The sequence below is a fragment of the Tachyglossus aculeatus genome, chromosome 7, assembly GCF_015852505.1.
Source record: "Tachyglossus aculeatus isolate mTacAcu1 chromosome 7, mTacAcu1.pri, whole genome shotgun sequence".
NCBI classification, from domain to species: Eukaryota; Metazoa; Chordata; class Mammalia; order Monotremata; family Tachyglossidae; genus Tachyglossus; species Tachyglossus aculeatus.
In genome coordinates, this window is record NC_052072.1 from 17546265 (window position 1) to 17561912 (window position 15648).

General features: G+C 48.0%; 1 protein-coding gene across 4 annotated transcripts in view; it reads right to left on the reverse strand.

The window, feature by feature from the left end:
- Positions 1-15648, reverse strand: part of ANKS1A (ankyrin repeat and sterile alpha motif domain containing 1A) — a 255025-nt gene that overhangs the window by 97895 nt on the left and 141482 nt on the right. For all 4 annotated transcript variants that reach the window (XM_038748704.1, XM_038748705.1, XM_038748706.1 and 1 more), the window contains one exon: positions 7022-7114. In XM_038748704.1, coding sequence (XP_038604632.1) covers positions 7022-7114 — 93 coding nt within the window. The remainder of the gene's footprint in view (positions 1-7021; positions 7115-15648) is intronic.

Below are 15648 nucleotides of genomic sequence, written 5' to 3' on the forward strand. Positions count from 1 at the left end.
GGAAGAAAGTATGATGGGAGTAGAAAACCCACTCCCAACAGCCTGTATTTTTCTCCAGATTCAGGGGTCGCAGCTCTCTTTTCATTCATTCATTCATTCATTCAATCGTATTTATTGAGCGCTTACTGTGTGCAGAGCACTGTACTACGCGCTTGGGAAGTACAAGTTGGCAACATATAGAGACGGTCCCTACCCAACAGTGGGCTCACAGTCTAGAAAGTGTCCTTTAGCAAAAGGGTTTTCAGTCTTGTTTTCTAGACTATCCTGCTATGGTTTCAAGATTTCAAGAACCCCTCCGCTGTCCCCCAAAACACTCACCGGCGCTGGGGGTGCAGCAGGTGACCAAAGAAACTGATCCTACGGAGCAACACACCTGCTTTTCGATCTACTCCAGGGGGAACAAGCAACTGCGGACTCTCCCTGCTCGCCTGCTGTGGCGGCACCCCTCCTTAGTGGCTCCCCACAATTCTCCCCTCATCGAGGAGTCCAGCAAGAAGCCGCAGGGCTCCCGCAACTGCCGTAAGGACCCGTGGCGCTTTGAGAGGCCGTGACACTCGGCTAACCCCCACGACCGTAGGCTACTGCTTGAAAATTTCTGCCTTAGCAGACCGTCTTCTCTCTCTGCCTCTCGCTGGGCGTGGATGAAATCCGAACTCCTTGCCAGCTCCTGTCAATAAATCCCATCACTGATTGACGAGCGAGCTGCTGCAGAAGTGAGAGGGGCTGAGTGGCCAGAGACCCCTTCGTGCGAGGAAATCCAAGGCCTTCCCGGCCTAGCAGATAATGACTTTTAGACTGTGAGCCCACTCTTTTAGACTGTGAGCCCACTGTCGGGTAGGGACTGTCTCTATATGTTGCCAACTTGGACTTCCCAAGCACTTAGTACAGTGCACTGCACACAGTAAGCGCTCAATAAATACGATAGATTGATTGATTGATTGATTAACAAATACCAAACCTGCCCCCCGTCCCAAAAAACCACTCCTTCAAAAGCAGAGGCCATTTTGCCCACACTGGAATGCACAATGGGCAAAGTCATTTGACCTGGCTGCTTAAGAAGGGATGATGGCTAGTAGCCCCCCTTCCCCTCTCTCCTGATGACAGTCAATGCCACATGTCCAGGTGTGAGCGGCACAATTCTGTTAATCAATCAATCAATCAATCAATCGTATTTATTGAGCGCTTACTGTGTGCAGAGCACTGTACTAAGCGCTTGGGAAATCCAAGTTGGCAACATATAGGGATGATCCCTACCCAACAGTGGGCTCACAGTCTAACAGGGGGAGACAGAGAACAAAACCAAACATACTAACAAAATAAAATAAATAGAATAGATAGGTACAAGCAAAATAAATAAATAAATAAAGAGTCAATCGATCAGTGCTACGGACTTACTGAGTGCCAAGTACTAAGTACTTGAAGCAGCGTGGCTCAGCGGAAAAGAGCCCGGGCTTTGGAGTCAGAGGTCAGGGGTTCAAATCCCGGCTCCGCCAATTGTCAGCTGGGTGACTTTGGGCAAGTCACTTCACTTTTCTGGGCCTCAGTTACCTCATCTGTAAAATGGGGATTAAGACTGTGAGCCCCCCCGTGGGACAACCTGATCACCTTGTAACCTCCCCAGCGCTTAGAACAGTGCTTGGCACATAGTAAGCGCTTAATAAATGCCATTATTATTATTATTATTATTATTATTACTAAGCACTTGGAAGAGCATAAAAGTAGCAAGACAAGTTCTTTGACCCCTTTCCCTCTCTGCAGCTGGCTGTTTCGGCTAGGGCTACCCGGGGCTATTTTCAATCTTCCGGCCGAAGCCCAGAAGGACGCACCAGCCGGCTTCCCTGGAGCGTTCCTGGCCTTCCTGCCCAGGGAACCCACGGGCTGGAGCTCCAAGACGAGCAGCAGTGGCGGGTTTTCACTGTTAAGGATGTCATTTTTTGTTTGTTTTTTTTTAATGGCATTTATTAAGCGCTTACTATGTGCAGAGCACTGTTCTAGGCGCTGGGGAATTTACAAGGTGATCAGGTTGTCCCCCGTGGGGCTCACAGTCTTCATCCCCATTTTCCAGATGAGGGAACTGAGGCCCAGAGAAGTTAAGTGACTTGCCCAAAGCCACACAGTTGTCTCTCGCTAAATTCCTTAAGCACCTTGACGCCCGACCCAGTCTCCCGACGCTTCTCCCAGCTCTGTCGCGGGTCTGCTGTGAGACCTTGGGCAAGACACTTCACCTCTTTGGGCCTCAGTTACCTCACCTGTAAAATGGGGATGAAGACTGTGAGCCCCCCGTGGGACATCCTGATCGCCTTGTAACCTCCTCGGCGCTAAGAACAGTGCTTTTGCACAGAGTAAGAGCTTAATAAATGCTATCATTATTATTCATTATTATTTGTTTGCTAGGCACTTACCATGTGCCACGCACCATTCTAAGAGCTGGGGGGGGAAACCAGCAAATTGGGTTGGACCCTCTCCCTAGCCCATGTGGGGCTCACAGTCTCCATCCCCATTTTGCAGATGAGGGAACTGAGGCACAGGGGAGTTAAGTGACTCGCCCAAGGTCACGCAGCAAACCTTGTGACTCCTGGCCCGTGCCCCAACCCCATGCAGTACTGCTTATCTGTCGATGGTTATCGATTGATCTCTACTATGTACTGAGCGCTCGCTCGCTTTGTGGAAAGCCCCGTACCAAACGCTCGGGGGGGTAATAATAATGGCATTTATTAAGCGCTTACTATGTGCAAAGCGCTGTTCTAGGCGCTGAGGAGGTCACAAGGTGATCAGGTTGTCCCACAGGGGGGCTCACAGGCTTCATCCCCATTTTCCAGATGAGGGAACTGAGGCCCTCCCGGGCCGGTCCGTTTATTTTATTTTGTTAATGTGTTTGGTTTTGTTCTCTGTCTCCCCCTTCTAGCCTGTGAGCCCACTGTTGGGTAGGGACTGTCTCTATATGTTGCCAACCTGGACTTCCCAAGCGCTTAGTACAGTGCTCTGCACACAGTAAGCGCTCAATAAATACGATTGATTGATTGATTGATAGAAGGGGGAGACAGAGAAGAAAACCAAACATAATAACAAAATAAAATAAATAGAATAGATATGTACAAGTAAAATAAATACATAGAGTAATAAATATGTACAAACATATATACATATATGTATATATGCATAGACAGGCTTGCTGCCAAACTCTTCTCCTCCCTGGGGCAGGAAAGGATCCTGACTGAGCACGCTCCACCCCAGTAAGTTTCACCTTGGGCAAACACACTCTCCGGGCGCTTCTGAGGAGTTTAAGCTGGACCTTCAGAAAATACGTCCATTTTTCCCGTTTTTGCGCTCGGAACCCTATACTCATCAACTCAGTGTCCTAGTTCTCTAACTAAAAGAACAGACGAGCCATCCCTCTCCTTTATCATCTGTTTCAAGTCCTGTCCCCTGACGCTCTGGAGAGTCGCCTGGCTGTCAAGAGTGGGTCACCTCCTCAGAAAGCGGGCAGGCAGGAAAAGATAATAATAATAATAAAAATAATGGCATTTATTAAGTGCTTACTATGTGCAAAGCACTGTTCTAAGTGCTGGGAAGGTTACAAGGTGATCAGGTTGTCCCACGCGGGGCTCACAGTCTTAATCCCCATTTTCCAGATGAGGGAACTGAGGCACAGAGAAGTGAAGTGACTTGCCCAAAGTCACCCAGCTGACAATTGGCAGAGCCGGGATTTGAACCCATGACCTCTGACTCCAAAGCCTGGGCTCTTTCCACTGAGCCGCGCTGCTTCCCCTAAAAGATGGGACTGGATCACGGACAGTAAGGAACAGAGAAAAGGAAATCAGAAAATACTCTCAGCTTGTGACTGTGAGCCCCATGTGGGACAGGGATTGTGCTCTCTCTCTGCTGCTGAATTGTACTTTCCGAGCGCTTAGGAATGTATCTATCGTACTGTACCCTCCCAAGCGCTTAGTACAGTGTTCTGCACACCGTAAGCGCTCTATGAATATGACGGACTGATTGACTGACGTGATTGCGATGGTCAAACCCCTACTGAGAGCTCACCTCCTCCAGGAGGCCTTCCCAGACTGAGCCCCCTCCTTCTGCTCCCCACAGCACCCGTATATATGTATATATGTTTGTACGGATTCATTACTCTATTTTATTTGAACATATTTATTCTAGTTATTTTATTTTGTTAATATGTTTTGTTTTGTTGTCTGTCTCCCCCTTCTAGACTGTGAGCCCACTGTTGGGTAGGGACCGTCTCTAGATGTTGCCAACTTGGACTTCCCAAGCGCTTAGTACAGTGCTCTGCACACAGTAAGCGCTCAATAAATACGATTGAATGAATGAATGAGTGAATGCCTGATCCAAGCAGCATGGCTCAGTGGAAAGAGCCCGGGCTTTGGAGTCAGAGGCTGCAGGTTCAAATCCCGGCTCCGCCACTTGTCAGCTGGTGACTTTGGGCAAGTCACTTCACTTCTCTAGGACTCAGTTCCCTCATCTGGAAAACAGGGATGAAGACTGTCAGCCCCTCGTGGGACAACCTGATTACCTTGTATCTACCCCAGCGCTTAGAACAGTGCTTTGCACATAGTAAGCGCTTAACAAATACCAACATTATTATTATTATTATTGTATCCACCCCAGTGCTTAGTGCAGTGCCTGGCACATAGTAAGCACTTAAATACCATAGCTTTTAATAATAATGGTATTTGTTAAGCACTTACTATGTGCCGAGCACTGTTCTAAGGCTGGGATAGGTACAAGGTGATCAGGCTGTCCCATGTGGGGCTCACAGTCTTAATCCCCATTTTCCAGATGAGGTCACTGAGGCACACAGAAGTGAAGTAACTTGCCCAAAGTCACACAGCAGACGAGTGGGGGAGCCGGGATTAGAACCCACGACCTCTGACTCCCAAGCCCAGGCTCTTTCCTCCCTCCAGACTACCCCAGCCTAACATACGCACTTCTTACTGGGCTCACTGGGCCAAGTGGAAATGGTTCAGCTCAGAGTGGCCCACCACGGGACCCCCGAGTCTACTCCTGCCCCATCTTTTTCTCACGGTATTTGTTAAGCGGTTACTATGTGCCAGGCACTGAACTAAGCGCTGGGGTGGATAAAACCTCATCAAGTTGGACACAGTCCCATGTGAGGCTCACATCTTTTTCTCACGGTATTTGTTAAGCGGTTACTATGTGCCAGGCGCTGAACTAAGCGCTGGGATGGATAAAACCTCATCAAGTTGGACACAGTCCCATGTGAGGCTCACATCTTTTTCTCATGGTATTTGTTAAGCGGTTACTATGTGCCAGGCACTGAACTAAGCCCTGGGGTGGATAAAACCTCATCAAGTTGGCCACAGCCCCATGTGAGGCTCACATCTTTTTCTCATGGTATTTGTTAAGCGGTTACTATGTGCCAGGCACTGAACTAAGCGCTGGGGTGGATAAAACCTCATCAAGTTGGACACAGCCCCATGTGAGGCTCACATCTTTTTCTCACGGTATTCGTTAAGCGGTTACTATGTGCCAGGCACTGAACTAAGCGCTGGGGTGGACAGAACCTCATCAATTTGGACACAGTCCCATGTGAGGCTCACATCTTTTTCTCATGGTATTTGTTAAGCGGGTACTATGTGCCAGGCACTGAACTAAGCGCTGGGGTGGATAAAACCTCATCAGGTTGGACACAGTCCCATGTGAGGCTCACATCTTTTTCTCATGGTATTTGTTAAGCGGTTACTATGTGCCAGGCACTGAACTAAGCGCTGGGGTGGAAAAACCTCATCAGGTTGGAAACAGTCCCATGTGAGGCTCACATCTTTTTCTCATGGTATTTGTTAAGCGGTTACTATGTGCCAGGCGCTGAACTAAGCGCTGGGATGGATAAAACCTAATCAAGTTGGACACAGTCCCATGTGAGGCTCACATCTTTTTCTCACGGTATTTGTTAAGCGGTTACTATGTGCCAGGCACTGAACTAAGCCCTGGGGTGGATAAAACCTCATCAAGTTGGCCACAGCCCCATGTGAGGCTCACATCTTTTTCTCACGGTATTTGTTAAGCGGTTACTATGTGCCAGGCACTGAACTAAGCGCTGGGGTGGATAAAACCTCAAGTTGGACACAGCCCCATGTGAGGCTCACATCTTTTTCTCACGGTATTCGTTAAGCGGTTACTATGTGCCAGGCACTGAACTAAGCGCTGGGGTGGACAGAACCTCATCAATTTGGACACAGTCCCATGTGAGGCTCACATCTTTCTCTCATGGTATTTGTTAAGCGGTTACTATGTGCCGGGCACTGAACTAAGCGCTGGGGTGGACAAAACCTCATCAAGTTGGACACAGTCCCATGTGAGGCTCACATCTTTTTCTCACGGTATTTGTTAAGTGGTTACTATGTGCCAGGCACTGAACTAAGCGCTGGGGTGGATAAAACCTCATCAAGTTGGCCACAGTCCCATGTGAGGCTCACATCTTTTTCTCAAGGTATTTGTTAAGCGGTTACTATGTACCAGGCACTGAACTAAGCGCTGGGGTGGATAAAACCTCATCAAGTTGGACACAGTCCCATGTGAGGCTCACACTCTTAACCCCCCTTTTCCGGATGAGGCAACTGAGGCTCAGAGAAGTGATGTGACTTGCCCAAGGTCACAGAGCGGACAAGCGACGGAGCCGGGATTACAACCCGGGTCCCTTCTCACTCCCAGGCCCGGGCTCTACCCACTAGGCCACGCAGATTTTCAGCACGGGGCGGCTTGGTCGAACAGCAGGAGAGGAGAGGTGGGAAGAGACCATCACGGTAATTTACACCATCGATGTCGGACACAAATCACATCAGCACATCTTTTAGACTGTGGGCCCACTGTTGGGTAGGGACTGTCTCTATATGTTGCCAACTTGGACTTCCCAAGCGCTTAGTACAGTGCTCTGCACACAGTAAGCGCTCAATAAATACGATTGATGATGATGATGAGCACCACAGACACACCCCCACACGCGCCCGTATCACGGACAGGTGGCCACCCCGCCACGAACCTCCGAGGACCAACTGAGGCCGAGCTTCTTGTCCGGATGAGGCTCCTCCTCTTCGTCTGGGGGCGGCTTTGCGGGAGGAGGTGGCCGTTCTCTCTAAGAGAGAAAACGAGAAATGCTTCAATATTTTCTCCTCCACCACCCCCCAGCATTGTCTCTTTGCTTTCTTTCCAATGGTATTTGTTAAGTGCTTACTACAAGCCAGGCACTGTACTAAGCGCTGGGGTAGATTCAAGATAACCAGGCTGGACACGGTTCCCGGCCCACATGGGGCTCACAGCCCCATTTTACAGATCATCATCATCATCATCATCAATAGTATTTATTGAGCGCTTACTATGTGCAGAGCATTGTACTAAGCGTTTGGGAAGTACAAATTTGCAACATTTAGAGACAGTCCCTACCCAACAGTGGGTTCACAGTCTCGAGGTAACAGGCACGGAGAATTAAAGCGACTTGCCCAAGGTCACGCAACAAAGGATGGAGTTGGGATTAGAACCCAGATCCTCTTATTCCCAGTACCGTACTCTTTCATAACAAGCCAGTTTCGCCCCTATCGTGCTGAGTAATTGTGTAATTGGAGCAGTGTGGCTCAGAGGAAAGAGCCCGGGCTTCGGAGTCAGAGGTCATGGGTTCAAATCCCGGCTCCGCCAACTGTCAGCTGTGTGACTTTGGGCAAGTCACTTCACTTCTCGGGGCCTCAGTTCCCTCATCTGGAAAATGGGGATTAAAACTGTGAGCCCCCCGTGGGACAGCCTGATCACCTTGTAACCTCCCCAGCGCTTAGAACAGTGCTCTGCACATAGTAAGCGCTTAATAAATGCCATCATTATTATTATTATTATTATTATTGTTCTCTGGGCCTCAGTTCCCTCATCTGGAAAACGGGGATTAAAACTGTGAGCCCCCCGTGGGACAGCCTGATCACCTTGTAACCTCCCCAGCACTTAGAACAGTGCTCTGCACATAGTAAGCGCTTAATAAATGCCATCATCATTATTATTATTCTCTGGGCCTCAGTTCCCTCATCTGGAAAACGGGGATTAAAACTGTGAGCCCCCCGTGGGACAGCCTGATCACCTTGTAACCTCCCCAGCGCTTAGAACAGTGCTCTGCACATAGTAAGCGCTTAATACATGCCATCATCATTATTATTAATATTATTCTCTGGGCCTCAGTTCCCTCATCTGGAAAACGGGGATTAAAACTGTGAGCCACCCGTGGGACAGCCTGATCACCTTGTAACCTCCCCAGCGCTTAGAACAGTGCTCTGCACATAGTAAGCGCTTAATAAATGCCATCGTTATTATTATTCTCTGGGCCTCAGTTCCCTCATCTGGAAAACGGGGATTAAAACTGTGAGCCCCCCGTGGGACAGCCTGATCACCTTGTAACCTCCCCAGCGCTTAGAACAGTGCTCTGCACATAGTAAGCGCTTAATAAATGCTAGCATTATTATTATTATTATTCTCTGGGCTTCAGTTCCCTCATCTGGAAAATGGGGATTAAAACTGTGAGCCCCCCGTAGGACAGCCTGATCACCTTGTAACCTCCCTAGCGCTTAGAACAGTGCTTTGCACATAGTAAGCACTTAACAAATACCATCATTATTATTATTGTCATTATTATTATTATTTTATTATTATTATTATTATTATTATTATTATTATCCCCATCTTGGGTTCTTTGTGGGGATGTGAGAGTGCTTGGTATCGAGAATTGGCAGACAGGTTCCTGTGTGGGGAGGGTTGCTATCGCCCTACAGTTACGAGGAACAGCGGGAGAGAGGAGGCAGAAAGAAAGAGAGAAAGGTGACTGTGACACTGTGGCAGGGAGGAGCTTATAATACTAATAATCTTTATTCTATTTATTTTATTGTGTTAATATGTTTAGTTTTGTTGTCCATCTCCCCCTTCTAGACTGTAAGCCCACTGTTGGGTAGGGACCGTCTCTATACGTTGCCAATTGGTACTTCCCAAGCGCTTAGTACAGTGCTCTGCACACAGTAAGTGCTCAATAAATATGATTGAGTGAATGAATGAAGCGTTTACTATGTGCAAAGCACCGTTCTAAGCGCTGGAGGGAACGGTAACACATCAATAAATGATTGAATGGATGAATGAATGAATGAATGAAGCGCTTACTATGTGCAAAGCACTGTTCTAAGCGCTGGAGGGTACGGGGACACAGCCCTACCACACTTACGTGCACTCCTGGGTTCTAAGCCCAGGTCTCCCACTTGCCTGCTGTGTGACCTTGGGCAAGTCACTTAACTGCTCCGTGCCTCAGTTACCTCATCAGTAAAATGGGGATTAAAATGGGGAATGTGAGCCCCACGTGGGACAGGGACTGTGTCCAACCTGATGAATTTCTAGCTACCCTGGCGCTTAAAACAGTGCTGGGCATAAAGTAAGTGCTTAATAAGTACCATAATTATATCCGTCTACTCTACTACTTCCCCTCTCTGTGATCCCACTGTTGGGTAGGGACTGTCTCTATATGTTGCCAACTTGTACTTCCCAAGCGCTTAGTACAGTGCTCTGCACACAGTAAGCGCTCAATAAATACGACATTGATTTACTTTAGCGTCTGTTTCCCCCGTAGACCATTTACCAACTCTGTTGTACTGCACTCTCCCAAGTGATTAGTACAGTTCTCTGATGCAGTAAGCGCCTAGTAAATACCACTGACTGACAGAATGGGGAGAGAGAGGGGAAGGGAGCAGGGGCCTGGGAAGGAAAGGGAACGGGGACAGAACTCAGATAAACCACCAATTCCTAAACTTCTCTTGGGCAGGGAACAGACTCTGTAGTATTGTCCTCTCCCAAGCGCTCGATACAGTGCTCTGCCCACAGAAATTGCTCAGGAAATACCACTGATTTATCTTGAGAAGCAGTGTGGCTCAGTGGAAACAGCCCAGGCTTTGGAGTCAGAGGTCATGGGTTCAAATCCCAGCTCCGCCACTTGTCAGCTGGGTGACTTTGGGCAAGTCACTTCACTTCTCTGGGCCTCAGTTACCTCATCTGTAAAATGGGGATTAAGACTGTGAACCCCCGTGGGACAACCTGATCACCTTGTAACCTCCCCAGCGCTTTGAACAGTGCTTTGCACATAGTAAGTGCTTAATAAATGCCACCATCATTATTATTATTATTACTTCAAATGCCCCAGCAGTGAGTTTCCTTCCTTCTCTAGCAGCAGCAGCAGAGACGGTATTATCCTCTTCCAGTTGCTCAGTACAGTGTTCTTCACACAGAAAGCATTCAATAAATACCATTGATTGTTCTTCATTCATTCATTCATTCAATCGTATTTATTGAGCGCTGTGTGCAGAGCACTGTACTAAGCGCTTGGGAAGTACAAGTTGGCAACATATAGAGACGGTCCCTACCCAACAGCGGGCTCACAGTCTAGAAGGGGGAGACAGAGAACAAAACAAAACATATTAACGAAATAAAATAAGTAGAATAAATAGGTACAGGTAAAATAAATAGAGTAATAAATATGTACAAACATATATACAGGTGCTGTGGGGAAGGGAAGGAGGTAAGGCGGGGGGATGGAGAAGGGGAGGAGAGGGAGAGGAAGGAGGAGGCTCAGTGTGGGAAGGCTTCCTGGAGGAGGTGAGCTCTCAGTAGGGCCTTGAAGGGAGGAAGAGAGCTAGCTTGGAGGATGGGCAGAGGGAGGCCATTCCAGGCCAGGGGGAGGAGGGGGGCCGGGGGTCGATGGTGGGACAGGCGAGAACGAGGCCCGGTGAGGAGATTAGCGGCAGAGGAGCGGAGGGTGCGGGCTGGGCTGGAGAAGGACAGAAGGGAGGTGAGGTAGGAGGGGGCGAGGGGATGGACAGCCTTCAAGCCCAGGGTGAGGAGTTTGGCTGCACGATCCATCACAGTAAGCCCTCAAATACCACCGAAGGGTTGAATGAATGAATAAGTATAAATGGTTTGGCTGCACGATCCATCATTGGACTTCCAATGTCAGAGAAGGGGGCGGCTGAGGCTGGGGACAGACATTGTCTGATCCTGGGGGAGGGGGGGAAGAGAGAGGAGGAGGAGGAGGAGGAGGAGAGAGAAGAGGGAAGAGAAAGGAGGGAGGAGGGAGAAGGGAGAAGAGGAATGTCCTTGTGTTGCCGTAGCAACTGCTCTGCCTCCCCCTGATGGACTCTGAGTGCAACTGTGATGGACAATTAAAGTTGGTACAATTTTCATTCATTCAATCGTATTTATGGAGCGCTTACGATGTGCAGAGCACTGTACTAAGCGCTTGAATGGTAGAATGCAAGTTGGTAAAGTTGGGAGCAGTTTACTGAAGGGAGACGGGGACAAGGAGGGGCAGAATAGCAGAGGGCACAGAAGAGTCGTGCTGACATTGGCAACCAGGAAGAAACAGCGGATAGTGGGTTTCATTCATTCATTCATTCATTCATTCATTCAATCGTATTTATTGAGTGCTGACTGTGTGTAGAGCACTGTACTAAGCAGTTGGGAAGTACAAGTCGGCAACATCTAGAGATGGTCCCTACCCACCAAGGGGCTCACAGTCTAGAAGGGGGGAGACAGACAACAAAACAAAACAAGTAGATAGGTGTCAATACCATCAGAATAAATAGGATGATAGCTATATACACATCATTAATAGATATAGTAAATATGTACAAATAAAACAGAGTAATAAGCATGTACCAATACATACAAGTGCTGTGGGGAGGGGAAGGGGGGAGGGTGGGGGGGGTGAGGGGAAGGAGGAGAGGAAAAAGGGGGCTTAGTCAGGGAAGGCCTCCTGGAGGAGGTGAGCTCTCAAGAGGACTTGGAAGGGAGGAAGAGAGCTAGTTTGGCGGATGAGCGGAGGGAGGGCATTCCGGGCCAGGGGAAGGATGTGGTCCGGGGGGCGATGGCGGGACAGGCGAGGACGAGGCCCGGTGAGGAGATTAGCGGTGGCAGAGGAGCGGAGGGTGCGGGATGGGCTGGAGAAGGAGAGAAGGGAGGGGAGGTAGGAGGGGGAGAGGTGATGGACAGCCTTGAAGCCCAGGGTGAGGAGTTTTTGCTTCATTGGAAGGTTGATAGGCAACCACTGAAGATTTTTCATTCATTCATTCATTCATTCATTCATTCAATCGGATTTATTGAGCGCTTACTGTGGGCAGAGCACTGCACTGAGAGCTTGGGAAGTCCAAGTCGGCCACACATAGAGACGATCCCTACCCAACAACGGGCTCACGGTCCAGAAGGGGGAGACGGACAACAAAACAAACCATGGGGACAGGTGTCAAGTCATCAGAATAAAAAGAATTAATAAATAGAATAGAATCAGAATAAGTAGAATAGAATAAATGAATAGAATCAGAATAAATAGAGTAGAATCGGGATCTAAGTGACTAGTAAATGCCCAAGTGCCTGGTCTCTCCGACTTCTGACTCCACCCCCTTGCCCCCTCCTCCCTCACCTTGCTACTCTCCCCAGCGCTTAGAACAGTGCTTTGCACATAGTAAGCGCTTAATAAATGCCATTATTATTATTATTACTCTTCTACTATAACCCAGCCCGTACACTTCACTCCTCTAATATTAACCTTCTTACTGTCCCTTGATCTCATCTATCTTTAGAGAAAGCAGCGGGGCTTAGGCTTTGGAGTCAGAGGTCATGGGTTCAAGTCCCAGCTCCGCCAACTGTCAGCTGGGTGACTTTGGGCCAGTCACTTCACTTCTCTGGGCCTCGGTTACCTCATCTGGAAAATGGGGGTGAAGACTGTGAGCCCCCCGTGGGACAACCTGATCACCTTGTAACCTCCCCAGCGCTGAGAACACTGCTTTGCATGTAGTAAGCGCTTAACAAATACCATCATTATTATTATTATTATTATCTATCTCACCTCTGGCCCCTCTCCCATGTCCTGCCTCTGGCTTGGAATGCTCTCCCTTCTTAAATCCGACAATTACTCTCCTCCCCTTCAAAGCCTAATTGAAGGCCCACCTCCTCCAAGAAGTCTTCCCAGACTAAGCCCCTCATTTTCCTCTTCTCCCACTCACTTCTGCTTCACCCTGACTTGCTCCCTTTGTCCTTCCCCCTTACCATTCATTCATTCATTCATTCAATCGTATTTATTGAGCGCTTACTGTGTGCAGAGCACTGTACTAAGCGCTTGGGAAGTACAAGTTGGCAATATATAATAATAAAAATAATAATAATGATGGCATTTCTTAAGCGCTTACTATGTGCAAAGCACTGCTAAGCGCTGGGGAGGTTACAAGGTGATCAGGCTTTCCCACGGGGGGCTCACAATCTTAATCCCCATTTTACAGATGAGGGAACTGAGGCCCAGAGAAGTGAAGTGACTTGCCCAAAGTCACACAGCTGACAACTGGCAGAGGCTGGATTTGAACCCATGACCTCTGACTCCAAAGCCCACGCTCTTTCCACTGAGCCACGCTCGGGTTGGACACAGTCCCTGTCCCATATAGAGACGGTCCCTACCCAACAGCACTTGTGTACATATCTGTAATTTATTTAAATTAATATCTGTCTCCCCCACTCTAGACTGTAAGCTCATTGTGGGTGGGGAATGTGTCTGTTTCTTGTATTATACTCTCCCAAGTGTTTAGTATATCACTCTGCACATAGTGAGTGCTCAATAAATACGACTGAATGAAGGGAAGTGAAGGGTGGAGACAACCGCGAATACGAAAAGAACCCAAAAAACTGGGGCCAGAAGAGGGAGACCCCATAGCTCATGAGGGGCCAACCAGACTAGCTAGCACTTAGTACAGTACCTGGCACATAGTAAACGTTTAACAAATACCATCCAAAGAAATGAGGGAAAACAGAAACGTTTAACAAATACCATCCAAAGAAATGAGGGAAAACAGAAACGTTTAACAAATACCATCAAAAGAAATGAGGGAAAAACAGAAACGTTTAACGAATACCATAAAAAGAAATGAGGGAAAACAGAAACGTTTAACAAATACCATCAAAAGAAATGAGGGAAAACAGAAACGTTTAACAAATACCATGAAAAGAAATGAGGGAAAACAGGTGGCAGTGCCAAGGGCCCAATGGGGGTGACGAGCCACCTGAATTTCCAGCTGGGAGGGGGAGATTTGGGGACTAGACTCCCAACGTCGCCCAACCCGGGTCTCTGACCAAACCCGAGGGCTCCCAAACCAGGTTGAAAAGAGTGAAAAGTTCCCAGATAATAATAATAATAATAATAATAATAATAATAATAATAATAATAATGTTGGTATTTGTTAAGCGCTTACTATGTGCAAAGAACTGTTCTAAGCGCTGGGGTAGATACAAGGTAATCAGGTTGTCCCACGAGGGGCTCCCAGTCTTCATCCCCATTTTCCAGATGAGGGAACTGAGGCCCAGAGAAGTGAAGTGACTTGCCCAAAGTCACCCAGCTAAAAAGTGGCGGAGCCGGGATTTGAACCCACGGCCTCTGACTCCAAAGCCCGGGCTCTTTCCACTGAGCCACGAAACAATCAATCAATCAATCGTATTTATTGAGCGCTTACTGTGTGCAGAGCACTGTACTAAGCGCTTGGGAAGTACAAGCTGGCAACATATAGAGACGGTCCCTACCCGACAGTGGGCTCACAGTCTAGAGAAGCAGCGTGGCTCAGTGGAAAGAGCACGGGCTTTGGAGTCACAGGTCATGGGTTCGAATCTTGGCTCCACCACGTCTGCTGTGTGACCTTGGGCAAGTCACTTAACTTCTCTGAGCCTCAGTTAGTTACCTTACCTGTAAAATGGGGATGAAGACTGTGAGCCCCACGTGGGACAACCTGATCACCTTGTATCCCGCCCAGTGCTTAGAACAGTGCTTTTCTACATAGTAAGCACTTAACAAATGCCATCATTATTATTATTATTAGAGAGGGGGGAGGTCTAGAAGCGGGGGAAAACAAGGTGAAGAAGATCACAAACTAGGAATTTCTGACAGGCTCGCTCTTCAAAGCCTGCCTGTCGCTCCCAAGCTCTGTCTCATTAGGTCCCCATCTCACAGAAAAGTGAGTAACTGCCACCCCCAAGGGGAAGAGCCTTGGAAATTGTAATATGGAGGTGGGGGGGGAAGGCCAAAGATTTAATCATTAATCAATCAATCAATCAATTGTATTTATTGAGAGCTTACTGTGTGCAGAGCACTGTACTAGGCGCTTGGGAAGTACAAGTTGGCAACATATAGAGACGGTCCCTACCCAACAGTGGGCTCACAGTCTAGAGGGGGGAGACACAGAACAAAACCAAACATATTAACAAAATAAAATAAATAGAATGGATATGTACAAGTAAAATAAATGAATAGAGTAATAAATATGTACAAACATATATACATATATACAGGTGCTGTGGGTAAGGGAAGGAGGTAAGACGGAGGGGAGCTTCCCATCTCATAGAAAAGTAACTGCCACCCCCAAGGGGAAGAGCCTTGGAAATTGTAATATGGAGGGGGGGGGGGGGTGTCAATCAATCAATCGTATTTATTGAGCGCTTACTGTGTGCAGAGCCCTGTACTAAGCGCTTGGGACGTACAAGTTGGCAACATATAGAGACAGTCCTTACCCAGCAGTGGGCTCACAGTCTAGAAGGGAGAGACAGAGAACAAAACCAAACATATTAACAAAATAA